Source organism: Telopea speciosissima, chromosome 3 (genome assembly GCF_018873765.1).
Source record: "Telopea speciosissima isolate NSW1024214 ecotype Mountain lineage chromosome 3, Tspe_v1, whole genome shotgun sequence".
NCBI classification, from domain to species: Eukaryota; Viridiplantae; Streptophyta; class Magnoliopsida; order Proteales; family Proteaceae; genus Telopea; species Telopea speciosissima.
The window spans coordinates 4,585,985-4,598,612 of NC_057918.1; the positions used below are offsets into that span (position 1 = coordinate 4,585,985).

General features: G+C 38.5%; 1 protein-coding gene across 1 annotated transcript; it reads left to right on the forward strand.

The window, feature by feature from the left end:
• Nucleotides 1–4,801: 4,801 nt before the first annotated feature.
• Nucleotides 4,802–11,052, forward strand: LOC122655579. The gene is made up of 4 exons (XM_043849805.1): nt 4,802–5,033; nt 9,707–9,814; nt 10,727–10,791; nt 10,893–11,052. The coding sequence occupies exons 1-4, from the start codon at nt 4,941–4,943 to the stop codon at nt 11,038–11,040; spliced, it is 414 nt and encodes a 137-aa protein (XP_043705740.1). The 5' UTR covers nt 4,802–4,940; the 3' UTR covers nt 11,041–11,052.
• Nucleotides 11,053–12,628: the final 1,576 nt, after the last annotated feature.

Below are 12,628 nucleotides of genomic sequence, written 5' to 3' on the forward strand. Positions count from 1 at the left end.
ATGAAATCATAGTTTTACTTCTTCAAACTCCCTAAGATCACATGTAGTAAGTTTCTCATTTTTAAAATCTAGAGAAGTCCTACAAAATGGAAGAATCCCGTTGTGCAAAAGGAAGAACCTGTAGATGTAGTTGGTCGAGGGAGTAGCAGCTGAGCAGGTTCCGTGAGGAGAGACTTCAGCTACTCTGCTGACTGTTGTTCCTCCATATTCAAAAGGCAATTAGTGAAACCCTAATAAGTCGTAATTCTTATATCCTTTTTTTTTACAAAAAAAGATCTTATATACTCTTTTTTTTTAAACGGTACTAGTAGTTTCATTACCATCCGGTACCTAATTGGTATTTGATGCGGTACCATTGGGAATCCGTCCCAATCGTCCCGCCCATTTATCATTCGATACCAAAATCGAGATACAGCACCGTCCCATTTACTAATGGGACGGTCCAAGACCGGTTTTAGCGAGACGGTTCCCGATTCCGATCCCAAATTGACACCCTTAGGGTTTATAACCGTAGGGTTTGAATTTCTTGTTACATAAATGGACATTGGCACACAAAGAATTCAATGAGTTACCCTTCTCCCTCTAAAACAAAAAAGAAAAAAAGATTTCTTGATAGGATGTAATTTTTCAAGGCTTCGAGTCCGAGACCTCATGTGTCTCATCTAGTCTAGGATTCCCTTACCTCACACACCGCCCCACCCAGAAAAGGTATACAGTTATATTTTGTAGAGAATATGATTCTGGCATCTCCTCAAATACAAGAAGTAGAGAGAGATCCTTATATAGCTGTAAATTTTGTTTTTCATTTATGAAGTATTGGTGAAATTTTTTTTAGTTATAATGCTTTTGAGCAAGTTGTTAACCTAATAGAAAATCTTTGGTTGACTTATTTTGAAAACAAAAATGTTGTCATATACCTTTTCTTCCAATGAGATTTGGGGATTTGCCTCCTAATTTTTTGGATTAAAAAATTTCTTATGTTTTTTTAATCTGGCTTTGAGATAGATTGCCTTGGGAAACAAATGAAACAAGACTGATTTGTGATTTGTAGAAAATTAGGAAACAAAACAAGAAGCTAGCAAAGACGTGTAGATCTTGCTATAAGAGGACAATTTTACTGATTTTCTATTATTTTATTGACTAAAAAAATGAAACATCGGTCAAAATAAAGATCAATAGTATTCCAGATCGAATCAAATGGAGCATACAAAAATCAAGATTTTGGAATCAAGATCGACCAATTCCAATTTCTGAAACCATGTTCAAACAATATCATTTGTCACAATTTTTGATCTTTCAATATAAAAAAAAAGTTTCCCACATCACACAATACACCCTTTACTCTACAAAATAATATATGAATGCTAAAACCATGAAGTACAGATGGAGTTACAAACCCTCCCACTCGTTTACATGTGCATGGGTATTAAAAAGGTTTAGTACATTTTTTATTTTTATTTTAAAGTAGAAATAGGTTCTATTGGCCAATTTAAATATAGGAACCAGTCCCGTATAAGTACCGTCCAAGGCCCTCTAAGGCCACCCACATGGAATCCACTCCTCCAATGGGTCCCAGAATGGATTCCATGTGAGTGGTCCTAAAGGGCCTTGAACTGTACTTGTACAAGGACGCGATCCGTGTTTGTACTATAGTAAGTTGTGTTTAGGATTAACTCTTGTTTATATATCATTATGTCATTATCAAAAGGTGTTATTATTAGTAGGAGAATGTATTCGTACATGGGAGATCAAGTCCATCAACTAAAGGGTGCAGGGGCTTTTATGTCTTTTTAAATTGACCTTTATATCAATTTGACTGCATTAATGCAGATTGCACATGCATGCGTGGCCGTAGATGAAATTTTTTTTCCTTGTTATTATAAAAAAAAAGTGTTATTATCATGCAAATTTTTTGAGTACACATATGAAACTTTGTAATCCTTTTCCAGATGCTCTACACGTTTGAATGAATAAATCTCTCATTACAAAAAAGAAAAACTTTTATTTTTTCCTTTTCCTTTCAAGAGTGATTGACCTGGCACCTTTTCCTGGTCTTAAGCACGCGGAAAATGGTGTGGCAACTTAAAAGATTCCAAGTGTTTTACCATTGCATTCTTAAAATTTTTTCTCTCTAGAAATTAACTCACTGTAATCTTGTAATAGTGTGAAATAATCCTTTTTTTCTTATAATTAGTTTTGCAATAAACTCATGTAGAAGAAAGTAAGGACTAAGGAGGTAAAATTACATTGAAATTTTCATTTTACATGATTGTTATCTAAAACTATATGGCCTCTGAAGTTTTTTTTTTATGCTTTTAAACTCGAATATTACCTGGGTCTCAGGCTAGCCGCTAGAATTTTATTAAAAAACCAACTGAAAAGGAAAATACAAGGAGGGGGGGGGGGAACATAACCCGCCTTACCCCAACCCAAAGAGTCTCGCTCTCTCACACATCACAAGATCAAAAAACCGCTCGACAAAATAATTACATTCTGAAGATCAGTGAACTTGCTTTGCCCTCATTAATAATTCGACGTAAACCTTGTGGGATATCTTGAGAATCGTGGAAAGAAGAATCAACCAAAAAGTCACAAGTTAAATTTGTCAAAAAATCCGCAGCTTGATTGCTTTCACGATAAGCGAAGTGAATGCAAACACCAAGAGAGTCACAAAGAGAGAGGACCTTCTGGAACCAAAACCAACAGCTCCACAGAGTACATTTCCTTTGTGTGACGAAACGCACAGTCGAAGCTGAATCCGAACTAATGAAAAAACCGTGTAAACCCAAATTGGCGTAAAGTAGGGGTGTCAATGGGTCGGGTTGGGCCTAGCCTGCCCTAAACCCTAACCCAACCCTAGAGGCCTTAACCTAAACCCTGACCCGACCCGACCCGACCCTGCCAGGGCCAAGAAACCCTCAACCCAGTCCCGACCTGGCCCTGATTGACCCTGACCCTGACCCTGATTTTGTCTGTAATCCCATGTTCCTTTAGGGTTTTTTTCGTCTTTTGCTTTTTAATTTTTTTGTTAGGCTATATATAAAAATAAATATTAGACAAAAAAAAAAGATATATATATACAATATTATATACTTATAATGAATACAAGGTCGGGTTGGGCCGGGCCGGGCTAAGCCCGGGATCTAAACCCTGACCCGACCAGACCCTGCCAGGGCCAGACTATAACTAAACCCAAACCCGTCCTTAGGGTTGAAAAATCAGGGTCGGGTTCGGGCCGGGCTCAAGGCGGGTTCAAGCGGGTTTGGGCTAGCCGGGCTTTATTGACACCCCTAGCGCAAAGTCGCAACAAAGTGGGGGCATTAGTTAATATCATAAATCTCAACCGACCATCTAATAGAGTCCTTGAGATTTGGAGTGCTTTCATGAAACATGTAATTTTTGTGTGGCAACCCCCATTTTTTATGTAGGAAATCTCTTAGTTGATAACTTGAAAGTATGTCCCAAATAAAATTCTTTTAGGGACAATTTCTTAGATCCACTAGATAAGAACGGAAATTACAAAATAAGCAGATTTTAAATTTATTTTGAATGTTTGGTATGTATTCTTGGAATGCATTTTAGATCGATTTCGCATTCTTGGCCGATAAAAACAGTTAACAAAATCGACTTGAAATGCATTCCAAGAATACATACAAAACGCTGCTTTAGTGTCTCTTTCACCTAATGATTTTTGTAAAGATATTTAAAAAATATAACAATATAAGAATTGACTATAAGGTTTTAATTTAACCCTCCACCCATAGACTACATTACCCACCATCCAAAGGTTTTTCAAATCCCTTCTAGGGTTTTAGTATGTTCTAAAATACCACACTGCACGCCCTTTGGACTCTCACGCTACAGTTTTGGAATCAATAGAAATTGAAAAAAAAAAAGGATCGACTAAATGCACAGACAGAAAACCGGAAAGACGACCAAACCTGATAAAAAACTGAGACTTACTGATAGTAACTCAATAAGAAACCGAAAACAAATAAAAGAAAAAAAACCCAGATTTTTTCCATTGATTTTGTTATGTATACATGAAAAATTGAAATCGGACCAGACCAAATCATATAATAGCCTAATTGCAAACCTATAAGAAATCGGATCAAACATTACCGAAACCGAAATTCCTTAACTATTTAGTTTCGAATTGGCTTAGTAACCGACCGAACCTGGACCGAACCGAGTGGAGCTTATGGTCTCCCTCTCTCGTATGTTTGGTTGCCAAAGGCGGACATCCAGCGGGGTAGCCGAGTGATTCGGAAAGATTGTATTTTCTTTTCTTTTTTCTCACAAACGAAGCGGCAATATGTGAAATGTGGTCGAATGAAAACTGCAAAGCAGGTGTTCGATGTTATGACCGAGAGAAGGTGTGGTTTCTTCCGTTGCTTCGAAACTAAGATCGATGTGGGTCTTAGCTGCTTCAAATTTGATGCTTAAGCTACGCTACGGTGTTCCTACAGTGGAGCACCATTGATTGCTGAAGCCCATCCCTCTGAACATTTAACCAGTTCCATTGTTTACTAGTTACCGTTCACTACCTTTATCTTGTGTTCTGTTTGTAAACAGAGGGAGAAGGGGATGCAAAGAGATCAATCCAACGTGACTCTGCTCTATATAAGAAAAAAATAGGTGAAGACCGTATACAGACTCCTTTTGATTTTGTTAATAGAAACGTCGTTTGAAACTTCCTTGGTTCCTGTACCTCTTCTCGCTTTGATTGGTGGGTTACCATTGCAATCTCTCTGCCTCTCTTTCTGTCACCATCTCCACGAACCAATTTGATACACACTTGACATATTTCATGGACTCGTAATTCAGTGAAGTTATCCCCTGAGTTTGAGGTGTTACCCAGTTGAATTTCAAGTCATACCTGCTAATATTATTGTTGGCCAGCTGTCTGTTTGGGATCCGTGGCAATTGCGTCACAAACGATGCTAGCAGCACTCCAGAGGACGCTTCAAAGCATTTATACTTCCACACAACCTCCACGGCTAACCAAATTTATGCTTCTTCCCCCTAAGAATGTAAGTTCCTCTTAACCACTTATTCTCTAAGGGTTTCTACTTTGTCACTTAAGAAACATGAATCATTTGTTGATTTTTCCCCCTTGTCCTAATAGATGACATCTTCTTATTATGTTTTGGTTCTAATCATAAGATGAGTCTGGTGGCATCCTTTCAGGAAAATCTAGGAAACTAAGTGCAACAACAACAACTCAGCCTTATCTCAAATAAATGTGGTAGGCTACATTGAACCTTGCAACAAAAAAAGATAAATAAAAGTAGAAAGAAAAGAACAAAACAACAATATCGAGTTCTAACTAAATGGGATCAGCTACATGGATCTTTGCCCTCCAATCAACCCTATTCGAGGTCACACTTGAAACAAGACCTAAGCTATGCATGTCTTTCCTCACCACTTCTCCCAGGGTCATTTTAGGCCTGCCCCTAGTTTTTTTAGTACCTTCAATCTGAATCAAGCCACTCCTCCAAACTGTAGCATCCGAAGTCCTCCATTGAATATGACCATGCCACCTCAGACGACTCTCTCAAAGTTTATCTTAAATCGGGGCAACTCCCAAATCAGCTCTAATATGATCATTCCTTATTTTATCCTTCCTAGTTTTGCCACACATCCATCTCAACATCCTCATCTCTGCAAAATATAGCTTATCTATACTGCACTTTTTAACTGTCCAACATTTTGCACCATACATCATAGCCGGTTGTATGACAGTCATATAAAATTTTCTTTAAGCTTTAAAGGAATAAGCCGATCACGTAGTTGATCTCCATGACTCATGCTCATGTGGCCTTTGCGTTTCGCGAAAGCAACAGAGCAACAGACTGGCTGGCTAAGCACGCTTGTGATGTGGGTATCTCTGTCACGTACCACCAGGGCAGTTTGCCGGGTGGGGGCTTCACAGGTATTATTAGAGAGGACAAGGCAGGAATGCCAGTCTTTAGATTTTAATGTGCAGTTTTTTTCTCTTGTATAGGGAGTGGGATTTCCCCTTCTGAGGGCAGTGAGTGCTGTTAGCTATGGGCTGAGGTAAGGCGGTATGTCCCCCTCTTGTATTCGTTGATTAATTTTTGGATCTGAATAAAAGCTAGGGGCTGGCCCGGGTCCCAGATAAGTTCGGGTTAAAAAAAAAAAAAAAGAAGCCGATCACGTAGCACTCTAGACGCATCTCTCCACTTCATACATCCTATTTTAATCCTTTGGGCAGCATCATCCTCTATATCACCTTCTTTATGTATAATTGAGCCCAAATATCTAAAATAGTCACTTCGTGTGATCTCCTTCTCAACAATATTCTCCCATTAACCGTTCTAGTGTGGCTAAAGTTACACACTATATACTCTGTGTTTGTTCTACTTATCTTAAGACCTTTTGATTCCAAGGTAGATCTCCATAACTCCAACTTGGCATTAATCCCTGTCTTTGTCTCATCCATTAGAACAATATCAACAAAAAGCATACACTAAAGAACTTCATCTTGTATGTCTCTAGTTAAATCATCTATGATAAGCACAACCAAATAAGGGCTTAATGCTGACCCTTGGTGATGTAAATTGGCTGTCTAAAACCAGCCAGAGGTGTAGGGATTCTTCCCAACACCAGCAGTAGTGTAGGTGTACAGCACTAAATCGTGGGATTAGGTTTGGAGTTTATTTAATTTCTATTCAGTCTTTTATTGAGTTCTATTGGGTGTTGTAATCCTAATTGGGATTTAGCTTTGAATCCTAGTTGGGAATCCTAGTTTTAGTTTGAATCCTAGTTCTACTATGAGTCCTAGTTTGAGTTTGATTTTTAGTTTCTATATTCAGCCATTATGTCTATAAATATAGTTGTAATTGCTCAGTTGAGCCCACGATTGAATGAATACAAAGTTTGCTTGTAGCATTGTTGAATCCTGAGATATCTATTCTATTCCCCATCCCTTTCTATCAAATTCTTCAACAACCTCAGTTCTGCCCTATTCGATCTCTTGAACCATCAATCTTATTACTGGAATTTCTCTGCTGGTTCAAGAGTATTAATAACAAATCTGAAGACTAACTTCAGCTATTCAAGGAGGCCAATCGATCACTGCTTGAAAAAATCAAACCACAGCTCTGTTGGGATTTGGGTTTTCTCCATTGAAGCTCGATCTGCCTGCTCTTCAAGTTCCTACTGCTGCAACTTCTGAATTCTATTTCAAGTTATTGAATCTGGGTTTGGAGCACAGCCTGCAAGCATTTTCTTCTCTTCTCATTCCAGATCTGATATTCAATTGGTGACTGGTTTGTCTGAATCCCTAAGTTTCTATATTTCATTCTTCTACCTTCTAATTCTGTGATTCCACCATAACTAATTTGGATCAAATATTCCTCACTCCCATTGGGAAACTCGATTCTGGTTGTAGCCCTAGCAGACCACCTTAAACCCTAGATTCTCTCACTTCCCTCTTTTCAAAAACCCGAAACCCTGACTCTAACTTGCTGCCAATTCAATTCAGCACACTTCCCCCATTAAAACTTAACGTAACATTCACTGATAGACTCCCCTACATCAACTTAGCCTAACCCTACCATCAAACCCCAACCCTAATTTGACCAAAAATCTCAATTTTGGCCTACCCGATTTACCAGTTCATAGCAAATCCTGGTTATTGACTCCTAGTTGGATTATCTACCAATCTAGGACTACATTACTTGGTGTAACCCAACTGTAATGGGGGATTTACTTGCTTGACCCCCCCCCCACAGTTCTTACGCTAGTTAATACACCATCATATCTTTAATAATGTCCACATATCTACATGATACTGTTCTCTTTTCCAGTATTTGCCAAATTAACTCTCTAGTAACTCTGTCGTAGGCTTTTTCTAAGTCTATAAAAACCACATGGAGATCCTTCCTGCCCTCTTTATATCTTTCCATGAGACTCCTAAGTAGGAAAATAGCTTCCATCATGGATCTTCCTGGCATAAAACCAAATTGGTTTTCCAAGATGTTAGTTTCCTTTCTTAGGTGATTTTCAATAACCCTCTCCAATAACTTCGTCGTAAGACTCATTAGCTTTATGCCTCTATAGCTATTGCAGCTTTGAATATCATCTTTATTTTGTAGATCGGAACCACAATGCTCCCCCCCCCCCCCCCCCATTCGTTTGGCATTTTCTTTGAGCTCATAATCTTGTTTATCAGCCTGGTTAGCCAAGATAAACCACAAATCCCTATGCTCTTCCACACTTCTATTGGGACCTCTTCTGGGCCTCCTTACCTACTTTCATCTTTCTTAAAGTTTCTCTGACCTCAAACACCCTAATTTTGCGTATATATCTACGTAATGTGATGTTGGGATAAGACTGAGTTGTTGTCGTCGTTGTTGTATCTATGTAATATGGTGTAAGGATGAGTAATACAGCCTTCCGGAGCCCTATTACCAAAAAGTCTTCATTAAGTAGGCTGTAAAAATATGCCGTCCATCTCTCTTTAATGTCCTCATCCCTTACTGGTACTCTACCATCATCACTTTTAATACATCTAACGTGGTTGAAATCTCTGCTCTTCCTTTCTCTCATTTTAGCTATCTTATAAATAGCTTTTTCTCCTTCCTTAGTGTTCAGATTAAAATCTTCATATTTCTTCGCTCTTGCTTTCCCCACAATCTTCTTAGCTTCGTTTCTGGCAATTTATACCTTTTTAGATCCTCTACCTCTTTAGTCCTTTGCCATGTCTTAAAACTGCTTTCTTAGCCTTAATGATTGTTTGGACCTCATCATCCCACCACCAAGTCTCCCTAGGGGCATGACGTTTACCTTTTGACTCCCCTAGGGCCTCTTTAGCAACCTTCTAAAGGCAAGTTCTCATCTTGTTCCACATCGTATTAGTGTCTCCCTCAAAATCCCACTTCCCTTGTTTAATCACATTGTTTATAAATGCATTCAAAGAATCCCATTTTAATTAAGTTCAACGAGCTAAATTAATAATTCAAGACACAAAGGTGTTCTTTTCTTTTCTATTCTCTGTGTTCTCTAAGCAATGCTCACAGAACTGTAAATTGATAATTATTGATAATTAGTTGCCAAAAACTACCAAGTTCTGGTGGTTGGGGGTGGGAAGGGGGAAGACTGTAAAATAATTACGAGTGAATAATCTGATTTTCAACTAACAATAGCAACTGCTGCTTACCATCTCTAACTCCAGTGCTTTGGTGAGGATACTAATTATCTCATGGAAATACACTGGATTACTCGCCAAGGCCCACAAAGTGATATTTAGATGTTGGCAGCAGTATTCTAGACTTACAGGAAGATGGAGCAATTTGAATTAGTGACATAGTTTCAAAGAAATCTTGGAAACTAGATTATGGAAAGAAGGATTGAAGGATTAGGGAATAATTTGGACCCCTCCCTCCACTTGAATGGAGATACAAGAATTTTATTTTCTTCCTCTTTCTTTCTTTCTTCTTCTCCCCCACCCGGTGCTGGACTGGTGGTAGCGCCAGTTACTTGTGTATTTGAACAGCTCATAAGTTTCTTCTTGCTCAAATTTTGATTTTACTTTTCCGTCTTCCATATTGCTTGAGGTAGATATTAGTATTAGAAGGAAAAGAGGAGATCAAATCTAGTCTTGGAAGCACTCCCCTTATTGTGGTCAGGATGTATGATTAATTTCTCACATCTGTCTTGCACCAACCCTTAATTTTAGGTGAAGGTGGAATTTGCTGATACGAGTGCATTCAATCTGTCGGCTGAGTTTCTTAGAACACATAGCCCTGCTGCTGACAGCAAAATTAGGTCTGTGGGAGGTGAAAAGGTAACCATTTGAACAACCTCCAATTTTAACTGTGCAGTCTATTTTATGCTTATTCTTTGGGGATTTCCTTTCTTATTATTTGTATGGAGAGGGTACCAAGAGAAATGCTAACATCAAGGCAGCAAAAAAATGAGGCATATCAGGTCATCCCAACTCTCTCTCTCTCTCTCCATTTACTGAGGTTCTAAGTCTCAGGATCGGATCGGGCGAAACTGACCAATCCAGCCCATACTGGTCAATATCACTGATATTCCCTCAAACATTGGCTAGTATCATTGGGCCAGCCTGCAATACCGAGATTTAAATCCTCACCTTAACTGATTTCTTTGACCACTGAGATCAGAGTAATAGATCAGGTAGTTTGAATCATCCAATGGGTCAAACGTATCTTACTTTCAAGGGTCATTCCTCAACTTCTTTTTTTGTGCTTTTTGTTTTTAGTTATGTCGTTTCAACATTTCTGTTGCATTGAATGAATATCAACTTTTTTACATTGGGCCTAGCCTCTTTTAAGAAGTACCATGGACACTTTTTCTTTTTAAAGTTCATCTATTTCAATGTAGTATATCACTGTTTCCATTTTGTATTTTAGCTAGCCAAGCTTGAGATCAAAAGCTTCAAGACTTGGTTATGGTGCAAGGCACATAAAATGTGCAGTTCTTTCTTAGGAGCTCAACCGTCAATGCCTCATAAATGATGTTTGATAATTGCCTCATAACCACTAATGCCTTTTTACATTAAAGCCAATACTATTTATTAGTGCTGACCCCACACCCCCTTTTCTCCTTCTTTAAATTTGTATCACATAAAAATTGACCCTTTACACAGATACACCTCCACAATGACTGAAAGTGATTTTATAATCCTCGACGTATTGTTTAGATGCCAATCATGGTCTATTTCTTGAATCAGGTAATATTTGGGCGACGTCATGTGGGGATCATGTCTGCAGAAGCTGTAGGAAACTATGGAGTGAGGTACTCCAAAACCTGCTTAGTGTTATTGTTCTTTACCTCTAATTCACATGTTCTAACAATCGTTTTTGTCTTGTAATTGTGATGGTGTTGGGTTCAAGCAGAATAGTTTTCGATGACTTGCATAAAACAGGTATCTATACATGGGATTATTTGTACCATCTTGGAAGCAATAAGTTTACCCTAATGAGGAATTACATTAAGACCCTGAAGAAGCATGGCCTTAGCCGGGATCCGTCAAGGAGAAAATGATTGAGGAATTTTCACTAGCTTTCGATGATGGGCAGCAGATTAGTTTTTACTTGGCAGGTTGTAACGATGGGTTGATGTGGAATTATGGCAAAGGTGTCATCTCTTAACTTGGGGAAAGGGATGTTGAAGTTTTGGGAACTCTTTCTTTTTTTTCATCTAAGGGCAAAGGTTGGCTGGCTGGCCCACCCACCTAAGCTTGGTTATGTGGCTCTCTAAATTCTGCCATGTGGCATGTCAAAGTGTGTTAAAATTTGGTGGACATGTAGACCCTAAGACCCTTTGCCTAGATGCCGAAATAGAGTTTGTCAAGTGGCAAAACAAAGCATTGGAAAATCTATGAACTACCAAATGGGTGTATGGATCGCAGAGGGGGTGTATGAACACACATTAGAGGGTATGTCATTATATGGGAGGGAAAATGGTTGAATATGAGACTAAAATTTGACATGTGGCCAATACACGATATTCCTAAGGTATCAAACAGTGGGAATTGCTACATCATCCTTCCACATGGCAGAATTAGTTGAGTTATCCAGCCAGAGCCACTCAGCCAATCTCATACCTTCTTTTAAATGTGACAATTTCATAAAAATGCAAGTCTCATGGCAAGCAAAGCAATGAACTAATAGGTGTAACTGTGCCCCCAACCCCTTTCTTTTCTATCATAATGCCTGCATAAAGTCTTCTATTATCATTGCAAAAGGTAGTTTGAAACACTTATCTCCTGTGTTTGTGTCTGTTAAAATGATTGAATGTTTAAAGTGGCTTCCAAACCATTTTCCTTATAGTAATTGCTAAAAGTTTCATACAAAAAAAAGTAATTATCGAAGGTTTACAATCATAACAAAAGTATATGGCCAATCATTAGGAATGGTGATTGAGAAAGTCTGAATGCTTCAGTGATTTATGATGGTTTTGAAAAATAATCGGAACGATCCTAGAGCAGGCGATTCATGGAGGTTTTCTGGGGTTCAGGAGGAATCTGATTGCTTCTGGAATTGGACCAGACGACTCCGTATTTTAAAACCCTGGATTGAGTTGATCGACTCTTGAGAAGGATGGATCATATGACATTATGACCTTGGGTTTGTGGTTGAGGTACTTGGTGTAAACTCACTCGACTAAGAGATTTAAGAGTGGACAATATGACCTTGGGTATGGGATTTGAGGTCATTGAACTAGAATCAGATTGGCATTCATGTCATGTGCTTTCTCTAAAAGGATTTGGACTGCAAGACCTCTGGACCGAAAACTTTAAGGGTTCGAAACATCACCTGTCTTCTTCATTGTATACTCACTAATCCTTCCATCCCTAGGAGAGACTTTTTGATATTCTATTAGTACTTATTTCTTGTGGCCTTTTAGGAAGATTGTGTTATATTTAGCATGGGAAACCAGACCTCATTGCTCTTACGATAACATTACTACATGGATGAATGATCTAAAATTACTTTCCATGCCTTTACTTGAACCTGTTGTTTACTCGTCTCACCCTCTGCTAATGGATGTACTAGCTTTATCTTCTATGGATCATTCAATTATTATCTCTGATGGGAGTTTCAACATTCAAATTAAAGAAGCAGGTTGG